At 34.8% G+C, this 25,355-nt stretch overlaps 1 protein-coding gene across 1 annotated transcript; it reads right to left on the bottom strand.

Annotated features, from left to right (window-relative positions):
- Positions 1-1,039: 1,039 nt before the first annotated feature.
- LOC138336155 (hepatocyte growth factor receptor-like) lies at positions 1,040-25,355 on the bottom strand. Its single transcript, XM_069285489.1, has 20 exons — positions 25,190-25,355; positions 21,908-23,021; positions 16,223-16,414; positions 14,523-14,660; positions 13,461-13,628; positions 11,824-11,960; positions 11,382-11,499; positions 10,729-10,871; positions 9,921-10,130; positions 9,595-9,691; positions 8,908-9,147; positions 8,117-8,278; positions 7,342-7,624; positions 6,193-6,339; positions 5,359-5,442; positions 3,511-3,695; positions 2,855-2,964; positions 2,334-2,493; positions 1,774-1,910; positions 1,040-1,217 (listed from the first exon to the last, which is right to left on the bottom strand). The coding sequence occupies exons 2-20, from the start codon at positions 23,009-23,011 to the stop codon at positions 1,055-1,057; spliced, it is 3,978 nt and encodes a 1,325-aa protein (XP_069141590.1). The 5' UTR covers positions 23,012-23,021; positions 25,190-25,355; the 3' UTR covers positions 1,040-1,054.

The raw sequence follows: 25,355 nt of genomic DNA, 5'->3' as shown, positions 1-25,355 counted from the left end.
GGATATTCGTTTGAGATCGTGCTCTGACACACACTTGACATAAATTTGTAATTGTTTGCAAATGGTATGAACGGCCAATGATCATGAATGGAAACATCATAACAGTTGGGTTGGCACAAATAAAATACAAATATCATTACAAGGAGCGTATAGTAGAACATCCTAGAGGAGCAGACTTAAAAGTCTAATTTTCAATATATTGTGTAAATCCATTACTGGATAAGGAATAATCTTCAAATGACCTTTACTAAAACCATTGAAGTGTAACACTTACCTACAAAAACTTACCGTATCAACTTCATGACGTTTATAAATAAAACATGTAGCAACAATAGCAAAATAGTAGATGGTATAGCAATGTTCTGACGGACTGGTATAACAATGAAAAGGAGACTTTCAACTAACCATGGCTAACATGAGTTTATCATGTAAGTCATCCTCGTATATTTCAGAGGTTATAAACTGGCCATTCACAGACAGACATAGACTTCCTATGTATATTTACAGAGAACTACGCCCAACTTCAAAGCCATATGTAGTACATTAAAGGACCCAACTATAATTTCATCTGTTATCGCACATAAGGCCTTCAGTTATGATTTGTCATAGTCCAGGGATGGATATAACGATAGTGATAGTAATCCCTGGAGTATCGAGGATGCATAGTTGTTTTACTTTCCAACAAATAAACTACATTTTACTTGGCACTATGCTTTATGTAAAAACATGAATCCATGTCGTGCATCTGTCGAACTTTAAATTTTGATAATATCCTTACATTATAAGCAAGGAAAATTAATAAAGACATTTTAAAGTTTGCTTGCAGCCATATGGAATGTATATCTATAAAATATAAATATATAAAGGTTTGACATGTAAACAGGACTGTCTTTGTTATTTATATTGACATATAAACACGAATGTCTTTGTTATTTATATTGACATGTAAACACGAATGTCTTTGTTATTTATATTGACATGTAAACAAGACTGCCTTTATTATTTATATTGCCATTTTAAACAGCTCCAACTTTCCAACTTTGAGCTACACATGTCACGAGGGTGCGGTAGCACTTTCCAGATCAACGGTGACATCACAGATACTATTTTCTTCCTTCTCACTCTCCTTCAGCAGTCGTTTGATCTCTTTAACGAGGTCTTTAAAGGTCGGACGTCTCGAAGGGTTAAACTCCCAACAACTCTGCATCATCTGGAACCTTAACACACATTTTAAATTGATTAGATTTGCGATGACTTTATGGTGAAGCAATAGACTACTAAGTATCTCAAAGACACGCAATATATTCAGCATCATAAAATAAATGTTACTTAAAATCGTCTACAGGTACTAGTGCGACTTTGGTCAACTTCGCTAGCCAAGGGTATTTAGCCGATTCTAGAGTAGTAGCAGAGAATCGGCTAAATATCCTTGGCTAGCGAAGTTGGACTTTGGTCTAAACAGTCAAACCTATATATATATTATAAAGATCACTCAATGGACCAAGGTAAAATGTGTTAACAGCCGAGTATTCTTTATATACAGGTCAAATTATTGTGTTGAAATTGAAATTTGTGACTCTGAAAAAGTGATGGATTATACTGGAGTTATCGCTGGTTATAAGGCAAGTTTGTATAGTCAAATGGTCTTTATAGTTAAAATTACGTTCAAATTAACCACTTGGGACCTTAAAATAGTGATGTAAAGAGGTGGTTGCTATGGTATGTTTATATAATGATTACTAATCAGAGGTAGAACTCCGTGCTTATACTTACAATCTGGGAGGACAGAACGGCGGTTTAGGCAGACGGCGTCCTTCCTTTAGATACTTGTACATGTCCCAGTTGTCGACAGCAGCGTAAGGATTATTTCCTCGTGTGATTAGCTCCCACAAAACAACACCAAACGACCACTGTGATCATATAGTGACGGAGCATAATTATACAAAAAGGTTATTTCTATGCAGTTTGTAATTTGTAATATGTTTACCGAAAGAGACTAGGAATGGTGTTTATTATTTTCATATTAGTATTCTGTAAACCAAATTTTATTTGTGGCTACTAAATTTCGGAATCTTCGTTTCAAAACATGTTCGCGGAGGTTAAGTTTCGCGAATTTAAAGTTGAATGGAAATATCTTTGAATTGTGCCAGAAATGGGGAAGATATAATTTCGCGGATAGAAACTTTCGCGAATTTACCTTTTTTATGACGAAATTCGCGAAAGTTTCTATCCACGCGAAAGAAAGTTGGTTAACAGTAGTATAATCAACATGTTGAGGAATAAAGAATGATAAAGATGTACTGATGAATATTAGATAGTTCCGCGTAACTCACCACGTCTGATTTTGAAGAGTATTTTCCACGCTCCAGACTTTCTGGCGCCATCCATTTAACTGGAAGTTTCCTTTTGTTTTCACTGCTGTAGTAGTGACTGGAGTAGATATCTCTGGACAACCCGAAGTCAGCGACCCTTGCTATCATTTCATCATCTAGCCTGTCAGAATATAGAATATAAATGGATACAAGTTAATGTGTGTTTTAACACAATGAAATCCGGTTCAAGTTTCGATTTACATGTATATTCAGTAAACCTATTTATGCAAATATCGAAATGGAGTCTAAATCATGTCGATCGTAAACCTTCCGAGTAGTAATCACATTCCTGGATTCCTGGATATCATATTTGTGAGTATTGAATATAATGTTTACAATTTTTTTAAGTGTATTTCCCACTTGATACATGTCGATTGTTAAACTTCTGAGTAGTATTCACAAACACATTTCCTGGATATCATATTTGTGAGTACTGGGTATGATGTTTACAAAACATTTAATGCTGTTGACCGATTACTTACATGCAGTTTCTTGCCGCCAAATCCCGATGGACAAATTTGATTGAAGAAAGGTACTCCATACCGTCTGCAATGTCTAGTCCATAATACACCAACTCTTTTACAAGGGGCATCTGGAGAAAAAGAAAATTCAACCTATATACATAAAAAAAGACACGTGTTTCTTGGGCTCAATTTATTGATGAACAATAAAATTTCATTATTTGAAGTGAAAAATGGAATACCGATCACTCGAAGTTTTTTTTAAAACATAAACCGGTTTTGTGTAGTTTCATTTGCTAATGTTTATGGTACCGTTTAGCTGATGTCGAATCCGTTTAATACTGTAAAGTCAATGGAATTTTGTTGAAATTGAAATGCCAGAGTAAAATGGATTCATCTATAACTTATTTTGTTCAGGTAGAAGATGTATGAGAATACATTAGTGGCAAACCACGAAAATAAAAACGCAGAAATTACCAGTAAAACAACTTTTTTGGCGGCTACTGAATTTCGCGATTTCTGTTTCAAAACAAGTTCGCAAAGATTAACATTCATGAATTCACTTGGATCGCGATAAAAAGTTGGTTTACGGTATTGTGGCAATTTGTATAAATCTTAAGTGCATAGGATACGAATAATAGTAAAATCAGCCGAAATTAATGCTTGATTTTCATTACATTTCGCTCGTCCCTGATATACGCCAGCAAGTCTCCGTTCGCCATGAACGGCAGTATGACGAGAGGGAACTCCGCTTTGTCCACACATACACCAATCAATGATAACACATTCGGGTGGTCAAAGTCCTTCATAATCAACGCCTCGTTCATGAACTCTCCAATATCCACTTCTTTTGCAGATGTTTCTTTAAGTAACAATAAAGTATTCCATATTGAAAGATTTGCATTTATCACTACTGAGGAAATCGATAGAACCAAAAGCTGTGATGGTTGGATGGGACTATATACAGAACAGCTGCTTTTTAAGCTTTGAATCCGCTTATCTTTAAGTTAAACTTCTGTGAGTGACACTACTCTGTCTTTGCATATTACAGAGTTAGCTCCCTTGCGTGTAGGTATTAAGGTAGCTCCATACTTTTGGGAAAACCCATGTCATTTTTTTTCTAACAGGTTTATTTTCTTGCATTTTTCATGTAGATTTCAAATCTGTAAAGATAAATGGGTGTTCTCGAACTACTTTTTGAGATATTTGAGCTTGAAATATACCATACATGCAAATTTGCTGACCGAAAATAGAAAAATTCGTAAAATTATGTTTTCTGTAATATTAGGGTGAATATAGCCTCGATCCTGTTGATTTTTTGTCCTAAATTTCTTACGATAGAACAATATACAAAACTATTTTATTTTTACAAATGCTAATTAATTTTTGTTATTTCCCAGGACCGGTTCTATACGTAATTATCATGTTTTGCCATATTTTCGACCGTAAAAAATCCAATGGAATTTTGTTGCCAAAAAGGAAATGAAAACCCATGTCAATTTCATCAATATTTATTTATGATATGCCCAAGGTAGAAGATGTTTTTCAAATATCATATAAAAACACGGGGTCCTCGATCAAAATTTCCACAATTTTTAAGCTTGAAGTTTGTACTCGCATTTCCGACCCCCGTTTCATCAAGTGCTAAAGATGGGTATATATTGATTATTTTTGAAAATCATTGCCGCAAAAAAAACATTCCACAAGTTGGTTACGTTTTTGTGATATTTATCTGTTTATGTCTTTTGTTTTTAGGATTTTCTCCAAAATGTGTGTTTAATCAGGAAATCCGTAATGCGATTTTCATTACAATTCGCTCGTCCTGATTTCGGTCCGGCAAGTCCCCTCTTATGATTTAACGGCAGTATGACGAGAGGGAACTCCGCTTTGTCCACACATACACCAATCAATGATAACACATTCGGGTGGTCAAAGTCCTTCATAATCAACGCCTCGTTCATGAACTCTCCAATATCCACTTCTTTTGCAGATGTTTCTTTAAGTAACAATAAAGTATTCCATATTGAAAGATTTGCATTTATCACTACTGAGGAAATCGATAGAACCAAAAGCTGTGATGGTTGGATGGGACTATATACAGAACAGCTGCTTTTTAAGCTTTGAATCCGCTTATCTTTAAGTTAAACTTCTGTGAGTGACACTACTCTGTCTTTGCATATTACAGAGTTTTTCAAAAGTATGGACCTACCTTAAATGATTGTCACATTATTTGGTGAACGCAATTTACGTATCATAAAAGTATGACGTTATGCTCGCAAACACATTACGTCACAATCATTACCTACCCGCAAGGGCAGATAACTCTAACTAATATGCAAATACGGAATACAGTAATAAAGTAAAAAGGTTAAATGGTTAAATTTAGATTAAATTTGTTATTTGACCGAAAACCTTGATTGACTCGAAATAAGCTATTATGAACCACAGAATTAGATTATGATTATAATTTAGCATGCTAGTTTATAAGTTGAAAAATAACAAAAATGCAAAATTCATATACAAACTTAATATCGTCTTAACAGCAACGAGTTGCTCCCCTTTGGCTCCAGGCTTGGACAAGTAACCTTTGTACACACATCCGAATTGGCCTGTCCAATGTATGACATACACAAGTGAAACAACCAAAGTATAAAAAGAAGACTCGGATCGTGGTAATGATTTATTGACAGTTGTCTTTAATAAAACAAATATCAGCATACTTTTGAATACCAAATAAACACCTCTAAGCATTTGCATGATTCATATTATATATAATAAAACAGCGAAACCTTCGCGTCAACTACATATAATTAAATCACACACACTGTTGACGATAATACATTATTGCCAAGACATTAGCTCAATCCACTATGCCAAAGCCCCTTCCAAAGGTTAAGTATGTTAAAACTGCTGGCTCCGATTCATCGAAACAAAAGAGAAGACTGAGGTCAAAACTTAAGTTTTCCTTCTTATATAACTTATATGAACAATTGTGACTTAAGTCATTTATTTACTTAAGTTTGTTTCGAGAAATCGCATAATATTATATGATGTTTTAATGTTACTGACCATGTTGGAAGCTGTCGCTAAGGTTTAAGAATATTAAGTAACAGAAATTGTTAACGTTTTTTCGATATCAAAATGCTACTTACCATATACACCACACCCTAAGCTCTCGCCAAGGTCGACGAATATATGAAGTGTTATGGTATTTGGATGTGACCTACCATGCCCTAAGCACTCGCCCAGGTTGACAAATATATGAAATGAAATGGTATTTAGATATTAACTACTATGTCCTAAGCTCTCGCCCAGGTTTACGAATATATGAGATGTAATGGTATTTGGATGTCACCTACCGTGTCCTAAGCTCTCGCCCAGAAGCAGGTTGTCTCTGCTGACGAGCAAGTGCTGTTTCTTCAACATATCAATTGTTCCTAAATCCACCATCAGTTCGGGTGATTCTCCTCCGATGGCTCCTTCATCTTGACCGATATGGATATAATCTGTAAACACCAGTTTATGTCATTGTACTAAATATGATATTTCTGGAGGGAGATTTTTCAACTGCAGGAGACTGATACTATCACCTAATACATAATCACAGTTTCACGTACATTCCTGAACTTGTGAACTTAAAATTCTCCATAGGAAAGCATTACAGATTTTAAGAAAGGTTCCTAAACTTTTCCCGTTAACTATTGTAATGCTTTTCTATGGAGAATCATAGATCAGTTGCTCAAGAAATAAAGGACCCGAGAAGCGATTCATATATGTATACCTGGCCTATTATTCTTAAAGACAACATCGTAATCTGTCTAGAAGTCTTAACGCTACAGCATTAGAGCTAACCAGGACCCAGTTTAAAGAAAATTCCATAAATTTAAGGAACCCCTTAACTTAAAATTTTCCATAGGAAAGCATTACATGATTTAAGGAAGTCTCATTAACTTAAGATTTTCCTTAACTTTTGTAATGTTTTGCTATGGGGAAATTTGAGTTATGGAATTTTTGTTAAGTTCAGGAATATTAGTGAAACTGGGCCCAGATATGCTTATTTTTAGTACCGAGAGTCCCAACTACAGCTGACGTTTTGTGATCCTACTCATATTAAAAGCATTTGGGTCATGAACGTGTTTTACTATCACCTCCATGCAACAAGATGAAAAGTCCAAGTAGGTTAGTTTCGAGAGTAAAATTCCATTTCCATTTTTCCTAGCTTTAATGAAAACAATCTTTCGAACATTTTGTAGGAATACGTATCTATATATAGATTTTGTTCACTCAGAAAGTCGTTCCTTCGAATGCTTGCACGTGCTTACATACTGACAATGTTGAATGCTGTAAAACTATGAAATAGTTATGATAAAATGTACATTTAATCTATAATACCACCGAATATTGATGAACTGCATCTAGTCACTGCTACAACTACACCATGGCGTAGAATTGTGCAATCAATCATAGGTTTCAACAACTGTTCCAGTATATACATATGGGCTACTTACTATTTGGTACCGAGCTCGGTTCATCAGTCTCAATCCGCATCAGATTTTGGAAGGTCATCGCCCCTTCTAAATCATGATTAGTGATATATCGTTTCTCTTTACGTCTGCATTTTCTTCTCTTACTCTTCACGATGACACAGAGTATGATGAGTATGAAGAGTGACACGAACGCAATGCCAACCCACAACAGGTTCTGATAGCCAGGGGTACTAGCATAGGCCAGCCGAGTGTATACCGTGATATTCAGGTCTCCAAGTTCCATTGAAAATGGACCGACATTTACCTAAATGATAAAGGCATTAAAATAATCAAATAAGCAGCCCTTCAAAGTGTTTTTTATGTTTTGTAAATTAATAATATCAATGAAGAGTTTGGAATATATTTGTCGATTAAGAATGTAGTGTCACGTATCCGTCCAAAATGCAACGGCTAAATTTTCCGTTACGTTGTCTGTTATGTTTTTGTCCTGTCGTATCGACAGATATGTTTATTAAGGACGTGTGGGTTTGGGTGGATGGGTTGGTTGATACGATTGCCCTATTAACAGTCAAGGTCATGGTCATATGAATACATTCTGAGTTCCCGGAGAGAAACACAAATCTACGACCAATGTCGGACATCTAGCCAGCCGTCCGAGTTCCCGGAGAAACATTAATTGTAGATGAATGCCAGTCTCTGTATCATATCCATCCAACCGTCTGGGACTCAAAAGATGGAGAACTTTAATTGATAAATCTCCACTCACCCCGAGTTGATACGAGTAGGTTTAACTTACCATAACTTCGTACACCTGATTCTTGTAAGTATCCAGGTTCGCTAGTACAGGTGACATGTCACATTCCAGCGAGTCTGTCTCCAGCATTAATACTGGACAAGATATACCATGTACAGTCACATTGTAATCCCTGACCCCAAAGGCCAAGTTCAGATAGAGACCCTGCAACATTATGGATGAAATTATCACAATTATGCAATCCCGAGACACACCTAAGGTGAATATCGCAAGAGAAATAAGTAAACCTTTTAAAGCTAAGTTCTGTTTTGTCTTTCTTGAAATATATCGAAATGAAGTAAAATACTTTACGTAAAATTCAAATTTTTGCTTTATTTTGCGAGAGGTCAAAGGTGAATTCAAATAAACACGAAAAATAAATATGCTAATCAGTCTCTGAACGTAAAATGATTTATTTGCAAATACAATGTACAACTTGAAACGAAGATGCGACATACAATATACACGAAAAATTGGGTTAAAGCATCTTGAAGGGGAAATGGTTTATTCGGAACAATGTAAAACTTAAAACTTAGAGCCATTGGTACAAAATAGCTGTATGCCTTTAGAAGCTTTGTCAACATTGCTTTAATTCAAGGCTAGTTGATTTATTACAACTTTTTTCACTTCAAGAAAAATGTCTTTCAACTTTTTAAAATCAAGAAAATGAATTACAACTTTTAAAATTCAAGAAAATGTATTACAACTTTTTCAATTCAAGAAAGTGTATGTGGTCCTCGAAAATACTTCATATCTTTAAACATGTTGGACTAGGTTGTAAACTTGGTTCATACGTGTAAGACCATTTTCTTTTCGTCATTGTCCAAGGATATGTTTCTTGTGACGCGGAAGAACGTGGGGTCATTGTAGACCATGATTCTTCGATCAGCTTTGTCAAGGGGAATCCCTCCATCAAGCACGAGCGTCAAACGTCCGGTGACACCAGAGGGCGCATCGTCAAGTATAGTCGCAACACTCGGGTACGTGCATTCCAGCAACTCAGGGCGGACCATAGTACAATCGTTTGATTCCAACTAATACAGAAATGCAGCAAAACAAATAGATTATCATCGAGAATGTCAAACCATTTGATCCGAACACAGATCATTCTATATCAAGCACAAACTCATGTATATTATGCAATTGAATAGTTCGAGGTACAGCAGTTGCGACGAATCCAATAAAATAAAATTCAGCTGTAGGTTTATTATTAAGAGCTATAAATTTCATTTTCCGTCATAACTAATAATGCAGCTCACATATACTTTAAACAAACCTTTGTTGGCTACTTCATTTGCGTTTTCATACTTACTTTTTAATTAATGTGGCGAACATTTTAAAAAGATCTAATGTACTGAAACATTTCTATATTTTTTCACAGCGAAATCTGATTGCCCTAAAAGTTCCACATCGATTTATTTCACGTACAATTTCATTTGATAATTGTCATGGTAACAGTATACGATTGATTATTGCATTACCTCCCTTTGTGACTGATCGTCCCTCACACCGATAGTTATACTGGACATGGATATGGCGTCAAAGTGCTGGCCAACGACAGAAACTATTCTCCCACCTCTACAACAAGACATTATATTGAGTTAAAATTAAAGAAAATAGTAAAACCTTGATCAACCTCCAAAGTTTGTGCCATTTGTGAATCACTGCTGTATAGTTATTATGTAATGCCATGTTTACGCTAATTAAAGGATAATGACCAATACTATTGAAATACCAGGTATCTTTCAAATTAGCACAACCCGAGCTGAAAACAACGATGAAAATATCAATTAAGCGACAACTGTACCCAATGGTGGTTGCTAATGGTGATATGTTGTCAATGACAGGATCATCCATGTAACAGAATCCCTCATTGGACGATAAGACACTCCCGTCAATATAAACCACGACCGGACCGTAACCAAGACAAGACGCCGGCATTGATTGGCTGTTCTTTGTGCCAGAGTTTGTTGACGTCCATCTTGTTAACTGGCAGACGATGATGTTGTTATCCTTCCTACAAAGACAAAGAAAAATAAGTAAGTTCCGAAGTGGTGAATCTTGTTGTAGAAATATTTCTAGACTACAAAATAAAAAGGACACAAGTAGTAAATTTGTTTTAAATTTCGGAATCAATTTTGAGTAGAAAAGAATAAAGAATAAATTAATAATAAAATGCATTTTCTCAATTTATGGATCTGACAGTTAAAGCGATAAGTATAAATATGTCTAGTAGTATAAAAAAAGCCAGTGGTCTCTTTACCAATATTTGCTTAACAATCATTTGTGTACCTTTTTTAACAACTGGAATATAGTTCATGTTTAAAAATCTAAAAAAAAAATCGCTATCATAGCAATATCCCGCAAAATCGCGAAAATAACCGACTATACGGTATTTCATAACCATTAATAAAGGTCTGTGTTAAGACATGAATATCTAACGTTAATTTCTTTCCATTGTGTATTATCCGAATATTACATTATCCATTTTGAAAAAAAGAACAATGAAGAACTGTTTATTGACCAAATTTTAAAGTTATGTTTAAAAACTACTATTTCCTCATTATACTAATGGGTACAGTTAACATTTTATGTATAGTTTAAGAGTATTATACCTTTCCAGTTCACAGACAGATTGTGAATCGGAAACATCGATTGTTAACGACGATCCGATGTTTAAATTCATGCCCGTCAGAGTTAGAGAAGTGAATCCAGACCGAGGTCCATGCTTTGGGTGGAAATCCTCCAATGTAGGTGTCTGAAAGATGCATCCGATATTAATGTAAAAATTGGTAAATCTTCTTCTAAATATGTTAGTTACTTTTTGTATTTTGTATCAGTTAGTAAAATTGTTATTTTTTACACAAAAACACATGTACATTTGAAGGCTGCCAAGGTTGAGGCCTCGGGGTCAGCCATCTTAATACTAATTCTAGCAGATGTGATCGCTTAATGTTTTTTTTTGATTCATGGACAGTATGAACTCCTCACTATAAGGGTATTATTAGTTTCATTTTGGATCTTCCTTACCAGAAAAGTTATCAAATTATATAACCTATTATTATCTACCATACAAAAGTACGAGTTTCAGTTATTTCCTTTACTTACTATCAACTGGTACATTCTAAAACAACCCATACATCTAAATAAAACTGACAAAATGGGAGAGTGTAATCGTAAGCGTTGTAGGTTGTATGCGACATCACCACACTCAACAACCAATGGTTATTCATTGTATTTCTTATCCCTTACACGTCTGAAATCTTACCAAGTATTCGAATGTGACATTATTTGAGATGGACTGCATGGAGAATGTGTCGTTTGATACTTGAACAATAACAGACACATTGTCAGTTCTGTTGGCAGCCGTAGTCTTGCAAGTGATACTGAATAAAAACAAAAAAGAAAAGTTTTGTCTAGTGGTAAGCAAGCGTTAAATGTCCAAGACAATACGGGAATTCAAACATCATTATGCCATAAAATCTTGATAATAAGCCTGAATCGAAAATAGGCCTGTCTTGAAAGTACGCTTTGGATTTCTTATAGTAATGTACCTGGTGTCTTGAAAATAGCGCGGCTTATTATCGAGATTGTATGGTATGTAGTAAAGTAATACAGTTGATTCATCTACAAAAATGACAGATGATACGGTTAAATAATGATGTTTTTCTTAAAATATATATAAACTAAATATTAATGATGTGACATACGAGGATGCATTGTGGGAAGGCTCCAAACATTGACTTCCACCAATAAACACCTTTAATGTCCCTCCTGCTGAGTTAAAGTATCGTCCACGTATTGTTACCTTTGTCTGTCCCGTTGTAGTTCCATTTAAAGGTGAAATCTTTAAAAGAAACCAAACCCTTATGCTACTGTGAAACAGTAAATACTAGTACACAAAATTACATCGTTTTAACACAAACGCAACTATAGAAGCATGGAGAAGTTTTAATTTGGTTTTTTTTTTTCACAAACATTGTAACAAATAATTAAATGCCTATTTGCTTTTAAAATAATTATTATCAGTTTTAAAGCTTTGATCAAACGAATCCCTTTACTTATCTACACATGTAAAAGCGAAGGAAATATGAAAAAAATCAATTTAAAGTATTGAAAAAAAGAGCTGTTGGAGAACAGCAAAGCTCGCCTATTCAGAAGAAGTTGATGTTCAAGTATTTACTATTTAAACATGGAAATATGACAAATTAACAGACTCAAAAAAAACCTAAAGGGCCCCAAATTGGTTGTATTATCACGTTCAGCATCCATACACATTAGGAAAATAAAATCATAAACATTTATGATGACTTATGCTTAAACAATAGACAAAATAGAAACTTGCTCAAAAACTTTAACATGGAAATATGACAAATTAACAGACTCAAAAAAAACCCTAAAGGGCCCCAAATTGGTTGTATTATCACGTTCAGCATCCATACACATTGGGAAAATAAAATCATAAACATTTATGATGACTTAAGCTTAAACAATAGACAAAATAGAAACTTGCTCAAAAACTTTAACATGGAAATATGACAAATTAACAGACTCAAAAACCCCTAAAGGGCCCAAATTGGTGTATTATCACGTTCAGCATCCATACACATTAGGAAAATAAAATCATAAACATTTATGATGACTTAAGCTTTAACAATGACGAAACGAAACTTGCTCAAAAAAGCTTTAACGTGAAATGGGACGCCAACGCTGACTACGACGCCGACGCCGACGCCGACGCGGGTGACAACATTAGCTCCCCCTATTCTTCGAATAGGCGAGCTAAAAATTGAATTAAAATTAAGATGTTAGGCAATAACATGCTCTAAGTAGCTTTATCTGTATGTTACGGAAGATATATAATTATGTGTTATTGATTAAGCTAACAATCTGACTTATATCAATTGACATTTGACAAATTTTCTTTCAGTTCGTGTGGCATTCAAAATGAAGAGAATATACAGTAAAAGATGGAATAGTTAAAACCATAGATATTAAAAATCTATTAAATAAAATTTAAAAAAAAAAAAAAAAAAAGAAGAAATACTGGATTGAAACATAAATGTATCATTACATTGTATTCTCTATTATTAACATAAAATACACGACGTTGTATTTATGGAAAGTATGTTAAAAAGAAGTGTCTTGCAAGCTACAGATATCAATGGGGAAAATGAGTTGAAAGGAATTCACAAAGACAGTATCTGTTGTTTTATTTTAGAACACGTTGTTTAACGCTTAGATGGAACATGTGTAATTGAATAGGCGTTAAAGGTGTTTAATCTAATTCAATTAGAGTAACCAAAAGGAGTAAAAGTATGCTAATAAAAACGTTGTAAGTTCTGACCTGATGGACTTCAGGTGGACACGTCTTGTTAAACCATCGATACTTTGTACAGGTACCTTGTGTAGAGCAGTGATCACCGCACCACCCACAGCCTAGCGGGTCTAAAGATGTCACGCAGGATTCGCAGTCGGTATGTATGTCACAGGAGAACAAAGAAATTTTCATTACCTGAAAAATATCCCAAAATATCTGTCAAAGTAAATAACTGAGAATTTAGTATTTACAGCGTATAACTTGTCTGAACTGGATGTGACTGGAACCAGCATATTTGGACGATTTAGTCAGAACTCCAGGTTATTTTAACTGCACTAGTTATGGAGCTGTGACAATTTCTGTTTTCAAGCATTGGTGAAAGAATATATATGAAGCTTAAATAGTCCGATCTTATTTCGCTAAGACGCAAAGTGTAGTATATGTATTGATAAAAGCCCAATTTACATTTGGCCTATGATGATTTAGAGAACCATTGTTTGTTTGTTCGAGTTTTACGGCCCATCGACAACTGGGGTCATTTAGGGCCAAACTACAAGTCTGGCATTAATATCAGGATATAAACAATGATTGCATCTTCAAGATCAGGCCCCGATTTCTCGGAACGAACTGAAGTCAAAAACTGAATTAAGTCTAAAGTTTTCATATAAGTTCAATAAGGAAAAAACTTCAGTTTTGACTTAAGTCTGCACTTTTGTTTCGAGTAATCGGAGTTAGGATAAGAAAAAAAGGCAAGAAATAACTAAACAACAATTGCAAATGTTGATTTTATAAAAGAGTTGCATGCGATAAAATAGTTTTGGGTAAAACACATTATAAAACTCATGCAAAATGTTGATGAAACGATGAAATGTTGAGTAGATACAATAAGATGAGAAAACGTTCATATTTTGTTTAAAACGCCGTTTTTTGAGATAATTGTAAAAAAGATTATGTCTCATGACATTGAACAAAATGTACATGTCGGAGACATCATAATACTTATCTATCTCGTTTGTGTTTAAAACCAATACAATGCACTAAATGCCTTGTGTGCATCACATTTTGACAGTGTAATACATTTTGACTCACCTTATTGTTTACAAGGAAGTACAGGTGTTGGTCTGTACTGTCGATACCATAAGACTTCTCGATAGGTACCGATCGGTTACCACTGAGGTCAAAGGTCGCATATCGTCTACTATGACCACTGGTTCCGCTAACTACTACCTGCGACATAAAGTTAGCATGATTACTGTTAAAATCACCAGAGAGCGCTACCAATAGAGTGCATTAATTAAGTACACACTTGAGATAAAAGTTTAGCGGCTGATTATATTTCATAGAATAGCGAAAGAGACTTTAGCATACACCTAATAGGTGACCTATGCAGTCTAATACATCAATTCTAAACATTAGCCTTATTTAGATATATATATACCCATACATCATTAAGTAGGTACAAGATGTTTAGGGATTGCCCCGCCACTTGTATCAGTTCCCCAATAAATGACATTGTATCCGTCTACCCTATAGATAGATCAAAAAGATGATATTACTTAAGCCAACAACCAGTACACATCGGGTACCCTTTATTCATTTGACATCAATTTTTAAAACGATACCTATTTTCAGTTCATATGACTTGAATATATAGATTTTTTTAATTAGTTAATAGTGATACTTTTTAAATACTTGTAAATCACATTATAAGAAACCTTGCGTGCGCAGCCGGAACTCAAAAATCGGTGTGGAACGGGAAAAACCCCTATCGTCACAAAGATTCAATACATCATCAAGCCTCTCCATAAGTGTTTACGCTTTCAACGAGGCCGCCATCAGCGAAGATATCGTTTTGCATTTATATGTTCCCCAAATAATCGATATGGTTGAGATTTTTCTGAACAGCAGCAAAGAGTTTAAACTATAATGTAGACATAGGTATGTAGTAGTTTAACACGTAATGAACAATATTACATTACATATTAACATAAAATTTCCGTTAACGGTATGTCCATGTATTTGCTAGTTGACTCATATTTCAAGTTTCAGGGCCGACATTTTAAATATGATTGCGATAGTATAATGAACTGTGTCTGGTTATGAGTTCAAACAAAAAATCACAATAAATATCATATATACGTCCTATTAACAGGCGGTGTCATTTAAGGACAGCCTCCCGTTCTTGCGATGAGGTGCGTGATTTGGGACGCTATAGATTTAGGAGTACATTCTTCTGTTGGGTCTTTTGTATAGTGGAACTCTTGCTCTTTATATACATTGCTATATAACTGGAGTATGCCGCCGAAGATACCAACCAACACACCCTTACAAGTCATATAATATTTACAAAGGGCGAACCAGTCGTCCAACTTCCTTTATGCTGATCATAATAAAAGCAGAAACTTTTGTAGACCGTGAAAGGAAGAAGTAGCAATAAAGGTGGAATAGAAATTCACCTTAGCGGATATGATTTCATCAATTCTCATATAAATAGGATATTCGATGTACCATTACATTTACAAAAGGGCTTTGTATCCAGGACATTTGTCACTATCTCATTGTATTTAATCCTATATACCCTAAAGTGGCAAATAAGAGCTGATGCGACGAACTTTGACGTCATTCGAGGAATTAAAATAGCGCCACGTATCAGTGTTTTGATGTCTTTTTTAAAACCTCTTGCAATCAAAATATTTCAAACTCTTCAAAATTAAAAAAAAATCAACTACATGCAGTTCCATAATTTCAAAACATATGCAAACATACTAGTAGCATGACATTGACCGTACCTTGTGTAAATATCCGTCCTCGGTGCCTACTAAGACGTTCTGATCCCGCACGATAAGAGACACGTGCATTGTTACAATCTTCTGATTTTCCAAAAACATAATTCTATCACTTTTCACTGGAAATGTATTCGATGCAAGACCTCTGTATTCATACGAACCACAGGTCGGCCACACTTGGTGATAGTCATATTCCTGGTGACAGAAAAAGTGTAATTGTTGAATCATATTAATATCGATACAAATGACGTCGCCATTTGTAACGTCGCTTCTGATTGGCTGATGTAACGACGCTATAATGATTCATAGAAATCAAAAGGTCGCTTACCGTATCGATTATATGGTGGACCTGAACGAGGTTTTAGAGTAATAACTTCGCATATGGAAATAATATATCTTTATTGAAAGTAAGATGATGCATTAAGGTTCATTAAAGGCTTTAACCAGTGATATTTTGCAGGCCTATAACTCATTACTTCTTGACATGTTCAGAGTACCTTATGGTGTCTATAAGAACATTTGTATCAACTGAGATGGCTTCTTTAATGCGATATTTGTGATCCGTCATTTATAGCAGCCATTTGCATTTACAACAATAGGCTCCTGCGCTATTTGCTGGTCCGATTTTGCCAAACAAACTGTTGGAGTACCTGGCATATTCACAACTGAACACGATGGCATGATTATTTGGTTCCATCAATGCATTTCACACGAGGTCTATGTCTTCTCCAGAAATATACATTTTTTTCTCATATTTTACTAAATTTTACAAGCAGCTTCACAAATTACATATCAACAGTAAGACTGACAGTTAGCCAGGGTATATACACCAACAATTAATGAAATTAGTTCTGTTCAATTGCAGCACAGTAATGAGTTTTAGGCTTGCAAAATATCACTGTTTAAAGCCTTTACATGAACCTTAATACACATCTAAATGATATTTTTATCTAAAACAGTTTGAACACTTAATTTTTGAAAACAAAGGTTGTATGTGGCAAACCTGATCGGAGTTACATTCTTAGTATCATGCTTTTTTCGTACCTAAATCAGTTCAAAAATTGTTCAAACAAGAATTCCACTGAAGTGGATGTTTCGTGACAGCATCACAAACATAGTTATTTACAATTGAAAATATTGTTAATAACTCATTGAAGTTATTAAGTCCCGTAAAATATTGACGGATTTTGACCAGTATCAAACCCATCTGAGATCTTATTGATATAAAGCAATAAACATAATTTGATTGTAATCGGACAATAAATACGCAAGTTATCGCACGTCTTCCGGAAGCCGCCGACGCCGAAAAAGACAGACTTAAGATGAAGGCGACAAAAACAATTGTACAATATTGATATCCTAGATATACAGTCTGCCTCCATAAACAGTTGTAAAAATATGCATATTAGTTTAAATTTCCTAAATGCTCTTTGTTACATGATTGTTAAAATTCTCATCAAAATAATCTAATAACGCGAAATACATATTTATCCCTAAGTTATATCTGAAGTGCGTTCATATTCCCAGTAAATATAAATCATATGTATGTGTAGTAATATTATATACATTTATATAGAGAATGAAAACTGGCTTAGGACAGAAAGACAAAAGTGTTTTGCCCTTTTTACGACAGTGCCAAATACATGTACAGCTAAAATATATGTGGTTGGTGTATTCCGAAGATTGTTACGTAAAACTATCAATAATAAATATATACGAAAAGCATTTAGAACACATTTCAATAAATTGGTTTCTTGACTGAATAAAATCGTATGTTAAACGGTACTTGAAAAAATGTTATTATTTTTTTTTCATTTTCAAAGTAATGCGTGAACCAAACTTTTCCAAACCCTGATTAAAACAATATATATCTTATAACTTGGCAGTTTATATGGTTACAATAACACATTTGAACAACGTTGACTTAAAAACACAGTTATTAAATTTGGTTACTTTTAACCAGTAGTGTTAAAGTGAACAGTCGGGCAAGGATGGCTAAAGTCGGTAAAAATGGTGTGAATGTATCCAGTATAATTTCTTATGAAATAGAAAAATAAAATCTCTCGCCAAAATCTGTCTGCGTACGAAGAAATTAATTTAAATTATAGGAATCCTAAAACGTCCTCCCGGCTGACTATGTCCGTGGTTACATTTACACGCAGCCTCGCTTTCAGTGCTTTCAACTTTCCTTTACTTTAATGGTCAGAACTGGGAAACTAAGCAGAACTTGACCGTCGTATTAGTATGTGAGAACTTTTGGAAGGCCAATGAACGCATTTAGACTGGTTTTCTTTGCCCGACTATTCACTTTAAGCAACTGTTACTTGCGTTTTTAATAATATTATAATTACTCGACCATTTTAAAAGTCTATTGTTTAGGAAAATACACTGTAGTCTAGAAAGGCAACTGACTGATGTAATTCCTCTATAATTGATTGTGTCAATTGCATCACCCTTTTGGAATAATGGGAAAATGATACATTTAGATAAAACCGCAAGAAAGATACCAAAATCAAAAATAGCGTTGAAAAGTTTTGATAGAATAGGAGTAAATGCCTCCGTATATTGAACAAAAAAACTCATTTAGAAGATTATCAACTCCGGGTGTTTTTACCTACTTTAACACTTTTTAATACTTCATTAAATTAAGTATTTGTAATAAAGGAATCCAACTCAGCATCAACACACATCAAAATCTGGCAGAACTAAAGAATTATCAACACCTCTGTCATCATTATTAATGTACTTTAAGATTTGAAATGTTTAAAAATTCGCTAATAATCAAATTAGCGTCCGGGCAGGCAGACTTTTTTCTTGAACAAGAGCTGTTGGAGCAAAGCTCAGCACAGCAAAGCTCGCCTATTCGGAAGAAGTTGATGTTCAAGTATTTACTATTTAAACATGAATATATGACAAATTAACAGACTCAAAAAACCCCTAAAGGGCCCCCAAATTGGTTGTATTATCACGTTCAGCATCCATACACATTAGGAAAATAAAATCATAAACATTTATGATGACTTAAGCTTAAACAATTGACAAAATAGAAACTTGCTCAAAAACTTTAACATGGAAATATGAGAAATTAACAGACTCAAAAAAAACCTAAAGGGCCCCAAATTGGTTGTATTATCACGTTCAGCATCCATACACATTAGGAAAATAAAATCATAAACATTTATGATGACTTAAGCTTAAACAATTGACGAAACAGAAATTTGCTCAAAAACTTAAACGTCAAATGGGACGCCAACGCTTACGCCGACGCCGATGCCGGGGTGACAACATTAGCTCCCCCTATTCTTCGAATAGGCGAGCTAAAAAAATATATAAAAATTTCGTATTTTACCAGCGTTATTTGCTTATTCGGTCACAACATTCATGCTGGGTTATGGTTGTACAGAATACAGCCCCCTCGTCCAGGTAGATAATCTGATAATTTGGTTGACAAGGACAAAAGATCGATTAGTTGACCTCGTCATCTCGGCATCTACTTCGGTCAAAGCACCAACGTGAACCTTAGATTGTAAGATACTAACAGCGTATCATGTTTAAATGCATTCATTGCAAATGTATATGGAAATTGTTAAAATGTTTTAAAGCGAGATCATGTCCTTGAATATTATGTAATGAACCTATTTTTACTTTGATTCATTTAACCTGATCAGTAGTCGTACTTGATATACATACAAATGTAAATGTTTTTTTGTATGTTATTTTCGATTAGTTACCTTAGTTTAGTTGATTTATTTCTATCCATACATGTTTAATTTTTCATATTATTGTTTGTTGTATTGCATGCTTTTGTGTCGACCCCATGGGAGATGAGCCATTTGCTCAACGGGTCATCGACGTTTAAATAAAGTTATTATTATTATTACAAGCTAACCGATATTTACATAATATATTATTCATTTTTCGAATATACTTTGGCAGAGGTGACCAAGATTGCATTTTACAGTCTCGGAATAACAGTTGTGACTGCTTCTTTTATGTTGTACACTTGTTCATTAAAATGTTCATGAAAATATAACTGTCGAAAACAGATATATCTAGATCTAATATCCGCTGAAAAGGTACATAATATAAGACCACGATCGAGTGCATCATGGGTAGCGATAGGCCTAGGACGTCTCCTTGCAGCCGGTGTATGGGATTTTCAAATTTATTTTTAAGGACAGTTTTATTTTCAAATTTATTTTTAAGGACAGTTTTATGTAAATGATGAACGTACTTGCCGTATTTCCAACGTTAGACATTTTTATTTTGCTAAAATAAATATCGATGCTGCTATCCTTTGTCCGATGAGATGAGATGCGAAGGTTTTTTGCAGAGTCATTTCGGTTTTCCGTGTCTACACCAAAATAAAAATTGTATTGTAAGATACTTACCGTGTACTCTGTTTAACATGCAACCATTTCATTATATATGCAGAAGATGGTGTTCAAAACGAAAGGTAATTGCCTGTTATTTACGCGATTTTGCTGAAAGCAAAACGCTTCTCTGATGATCAAGAAAAGATGCAATTATTAACCCGAATAAGCGTGTACTCCTTTTTACTACCGTGGAAATTTGTAAGCGACGTAATTCCGGTGATTGTGACGTCACTGTTTGGCGGGAATGACTGACGTTTCATTCACTCCTATTAAAAGTGACGTCACTGGAATGTTCGGGATTAAATCATCAAAATAATTTGAATACAACGAAAGAAATAAAACATTTATTTACTGACATCGTAATATTTTCCTATCGCAACTATAACAGGAAATTCTTATCATCTTGTATCGAGTTCTATCGCCAAGTAATGTCGATATTAGTGCTGAAAAAATGCATTTTTCATTAAAAATTTTCCGCTTTTTTTGTTGACTTTAAATTCGTAAAATGAACTTAACCCTCGAAGGGCGTCAGAACGCATGTTTTCAAAGGGAATAAACACCGAAGTAATAAAGACCTTCCAAGTATTGCAACAGTGAATTTTGCATCGGGGAAACCGGGACACAAAAAGTCGATTTTCTCCAAAAGTAAGAAAGTTACACTATATCAATTTTGCAGTTGGAATTATGAAGATGCCTCTTACAGTATTTTTATTATTATTATCATATACAATGTAAGTTAATTATTAATCCTGCAACCCTTCCCTTATATATGATATTCAAAACGAAAGCATACTGCCGTTAATTTTTCGCTCGAAGCGAGACGTTTCTTTAATGCTTTTTCACAAAACTTATTGTACTCTTTTTACTGCCGTGGAAAATATATAAGCGTCTATATATTGCAAACAGTTCCAGTAATTCTGTTCAGAGTGCAAGATGTAACATATTCAGAAAGCAATAATTACCTCTCAAAGAAATGTGTACTATATATACCTTTGCCATGAGGAAATAAAAAGAAGACACCGCAGTATGAGGGTTTTGATATCGTAAAAACTGATGTCGTTCCGGTGAATGTGACGCCACATTTTGGCGGAATTGAATGATGTTACAATCACAGGAACGTTAAAGATCGGGGTCAAGTTAAAAAAAAGTTCTGTGATATGTGGAACAATTCCACATGATCGTATAGACGGATAAAGCATTTCGTATTGACGGATAAAGCACAAGTTTTTCCGGCAGTAGTTATCAGTCAGTATACGAGGCGGTTGTAGAAAAAATATGTTCATGTTAATTCTTAGATAAATTGGATACTTACAGTACACAATTGGTTTGAATAAGGAAGCCATTCCGGTTTGTAGACCTCATCATCTAATGCCTGTGTACAGTCCATTATCGTGGCTCGGAATTGTCCCTTCTCAAGCTCTGACACATTGTAGGCACACACGCTGGAACCTTCCGTAACCTGATTGTAGAACGCGATGTAAAGGAATATACCCATTCCTGGGTACTCATGCAGATGGGCAGACAAAGCTGGTTGTTTTTCCGAAACCTCATTTGTGTTTTCACAGGCAGTTGGTAGTTCAACATAAGTTTGCAAATACTTGTGCGGACAGTGTTTGTTAATCCTTGCAATTCTGGCCTCTAGTGTGTTCGTGTCTGCTCTTGGGCTGCGGTTAAATATAAAGAAAATATTGGTTTCTGTTTCAAAACCAAATATCATTTCCATGTTGAATTTTCCTGTTTTTGATATGTTCATGTCCATAAACACTTCTCCCTCCCCAGACGAAAACATGTCGGGCTTATGAAGCATGTAGTGCCCTGACTTGATCGATTTCAGTTCCATTACGGAGAATATATGGGAGTGGAATTCACCTAGCTTAGCTTCGTAACCTCTTGCAAAATAATGGATCGTCGAGTTATGTTGGTTAGTGAAAATGACGACATTGTTTCCTTCGTGTGAACCCAGCAAGCTATCTCTGAAGTGCGCATACGACGGGTCGTAAGGCAGATATGACCAATTCGAAATATTGGACTTTGAATGTACAGAGCAAAGGCCATGCAATGCTGAACCACAAACTAAAACATAACCAGACGGGTTAGGCACAAGAACTGTTACTGTGTTATCTGCTGTTCGAATGTTACAGTCGGTGTCATGGTGTAATGGTCCCCTACAATTCCCCCCGTAACTCTCAGTAACCGGACCGAACTTTTCATACCGAGGCTGGAGCTCTTCGAGGTCTTCCGATAGGTCCAGGAGGATGTTTTTACCACCGACGAACAAGTTATTATTGTCCACTGCAATACGACTAAGGGGATGATCAGTATCTACTTTATAGACCTGGCTTATAAAGGGTTCATCCGCTGAGGATAACAAGAAGATGGCACATGCCATGAATATCCATACAGTAAACATTTTCATGTGTTTCTACCTGTGGAAAGAAACAAATAAAACAAATAAATCAGTTAAATTTACAATGGAGTTTAAGATGCAAGAGTATAAGGTAAATTCAATGAATAAAATGTTTAGAAATACTTTCAACGTTTTTAAAATGTAATCTTGTTTCTTTGATTAAATTAACGTCCTATTAACAGCCAGGGTCATCTAAGAATGGTCTCCCATTTATGCGGTGTGGTACGTGTATAAAGAGCGTGGTGCGTGTTTTGAGAAACTGCGGTATATTCGTGTTGTATCTTATTGTATAGTGGATCTCTTACCCTTTTTATCTTACGTGGATATGCTGCCATAATATAAACTACAGATTTAACTAGACTGAACAAGAAGAGAACACACTATGCCACCTTTTCTCTGCTATGCTATATCAATAGCCATACCCTATATATAATGCCCCAAAAAGAATGTGGTATATTCGTGTTGTGTCTTTATGTATAGTGGAACTATTACCATTTGTGTAGTGCTTTACCACTGAAGCACGTGACTGAATGATGCCTCATAAATTATGTTAAACTTTCAAAATTTAATGATTTCTTTAATAAAGAACAGCAAAGCATAAAATCATATGCAAAAAGCCTGCAATCAAGAATTTTGTTTTTTCTTCATAAAAACAGCTTAACAAAAATAATATATGTAATCCTAGCAACGGTTGCGTTAAAAGACACATTTTTGCAAAATGCGGTCAAAACGACGTTATCCCTGACATTTGAGCAACTTAAGAACACTGGTATCGAAGATTTGTTCTTATTTTCTAATGCCTAATTGAAGATATGGATGTTTTCTGGGGTTTGTGTTTAGTTTCTGTAATTCCGGTAATACTTACACAGAAATGAGTTGATTTGTTGAGAAATGGTGCATTAGAGAACCAAAATCACAATGTCTTACAAGGTATGGAACATTTCTCATTAAATGTATAATGTGTATCATGTCCTCTTGACGTGCCAATATCCTAAAAATGGTGACGTCATTATGACGTCAATGCTTTTAAGCAGAATCAAATTATTCCTTTATAATATGCATACCACAAAACCTCTGACTGTATGCCTTTATATATTTTTGTTACAGATGTATGTCAAAAGATATAACATTTTGAACGTGTAACATGAATTACGGGACACTCTGGAAAATACGGACAGGGGAAACAATTCTAACACCCTATTCCTTACAAATATGCATGTTTATTTTGCCGCAGGTGTTAAACTTGAATGCTGGATATTTCCGGTCAAACTACATCGGTTATTACAACAAAGATTTAAGAAGTAACGTCTTACGTGAACGTATATTGCGCCACTACCATAACCACGTGGTTTCCTCCTGACACTTGTGTCCCCTCCCAGTGTCTTAACGACCTCTAGGGCCTTTCCTTCCGGATCAGCAAGCGACAATAGTATGATTTATAAACAACGTGCTGTTCTCGAATAACTTTAATCTATGACTATTTCGACATTAAAACATTTTATCATTAAGTTGTTTATGTTAATTTATCCTCTTTCAGTTATTTAGCAATTAGCTTTGTTCTTACAGTACATGTTTTTACAATAGGTAGAATCACGCGAGCAGCGGTGTATAGGAAACCCAGTTAGAAACAAGAATAGAAAGACAGGGGAAAGAAGGGAACGATATGTCCCCGTCCCTGTTATTTTAAATCAATTTGCACCATCTGATGTATAATGATAATTTCGGTTCGAGCGACTATTGAGTTAATTAGCTAGTAACAGAATACCAATGTGTGGGCTTACATACTGTTAACTCTTTCAACATCACAACTATATTAAAACTGAGAAATGTTAATTATCGTCAAATAAACACAAAGAGTAATCTTGTATATATCTTATTCCATTATGTATTTAGCTGAGGCAGATGACATGTTTGTTACTGTTTAAATTTACAATATACTTCTATCATTAATAGATACAGACTGATATAATTTACTACCGTCGTTAGAATCATCTCATGATCAACAATATAGATGTGGTTTGATAACCTGATATAATTTACAACCGTTAAAAGCTTCAACAATATAGTTGTGGTTTGACAACACAGTTTACATATACTTTGTGAACAGAAGCAAAACGTGGAACGAGGAAACGCTAGTTGCATAGCACACAGTTATTAATCACCTTATTAATGTGAGAGCATACTTACTTCGTCTCTAGTTGCGCCATGTTTTCCTTCTATCCAGATCACATCATCTTTCACTTCCTTCTATCTGCAGCATGACGGAGGACACCACCGGAAAGATTCTGCCAGCATATCAAGTATTGTTGACTGCTCTCGTGTTCAAGTGTATATACATTTATGTATCCTCAAC

Source organism: Argopecten irradians, chromosome 12 (assembly GCF_041381155.1).
Source record: "Argopecten irradians isolate NY chromosome 12, Ai_NY, whole genome shotgun sequence".
Classification (NCBI taxonomy): Eukaryota; Metazoa; Mollusca; class Bivalvia; order Pectinida; family Pectinidae; genus Argopecten; species Argopecten irradians.
The sequence above is the reverse complement of the archived record's forward strand: the minus strand, read 5'-3'. Positions and strand labels throughout refer to the sequence as shown.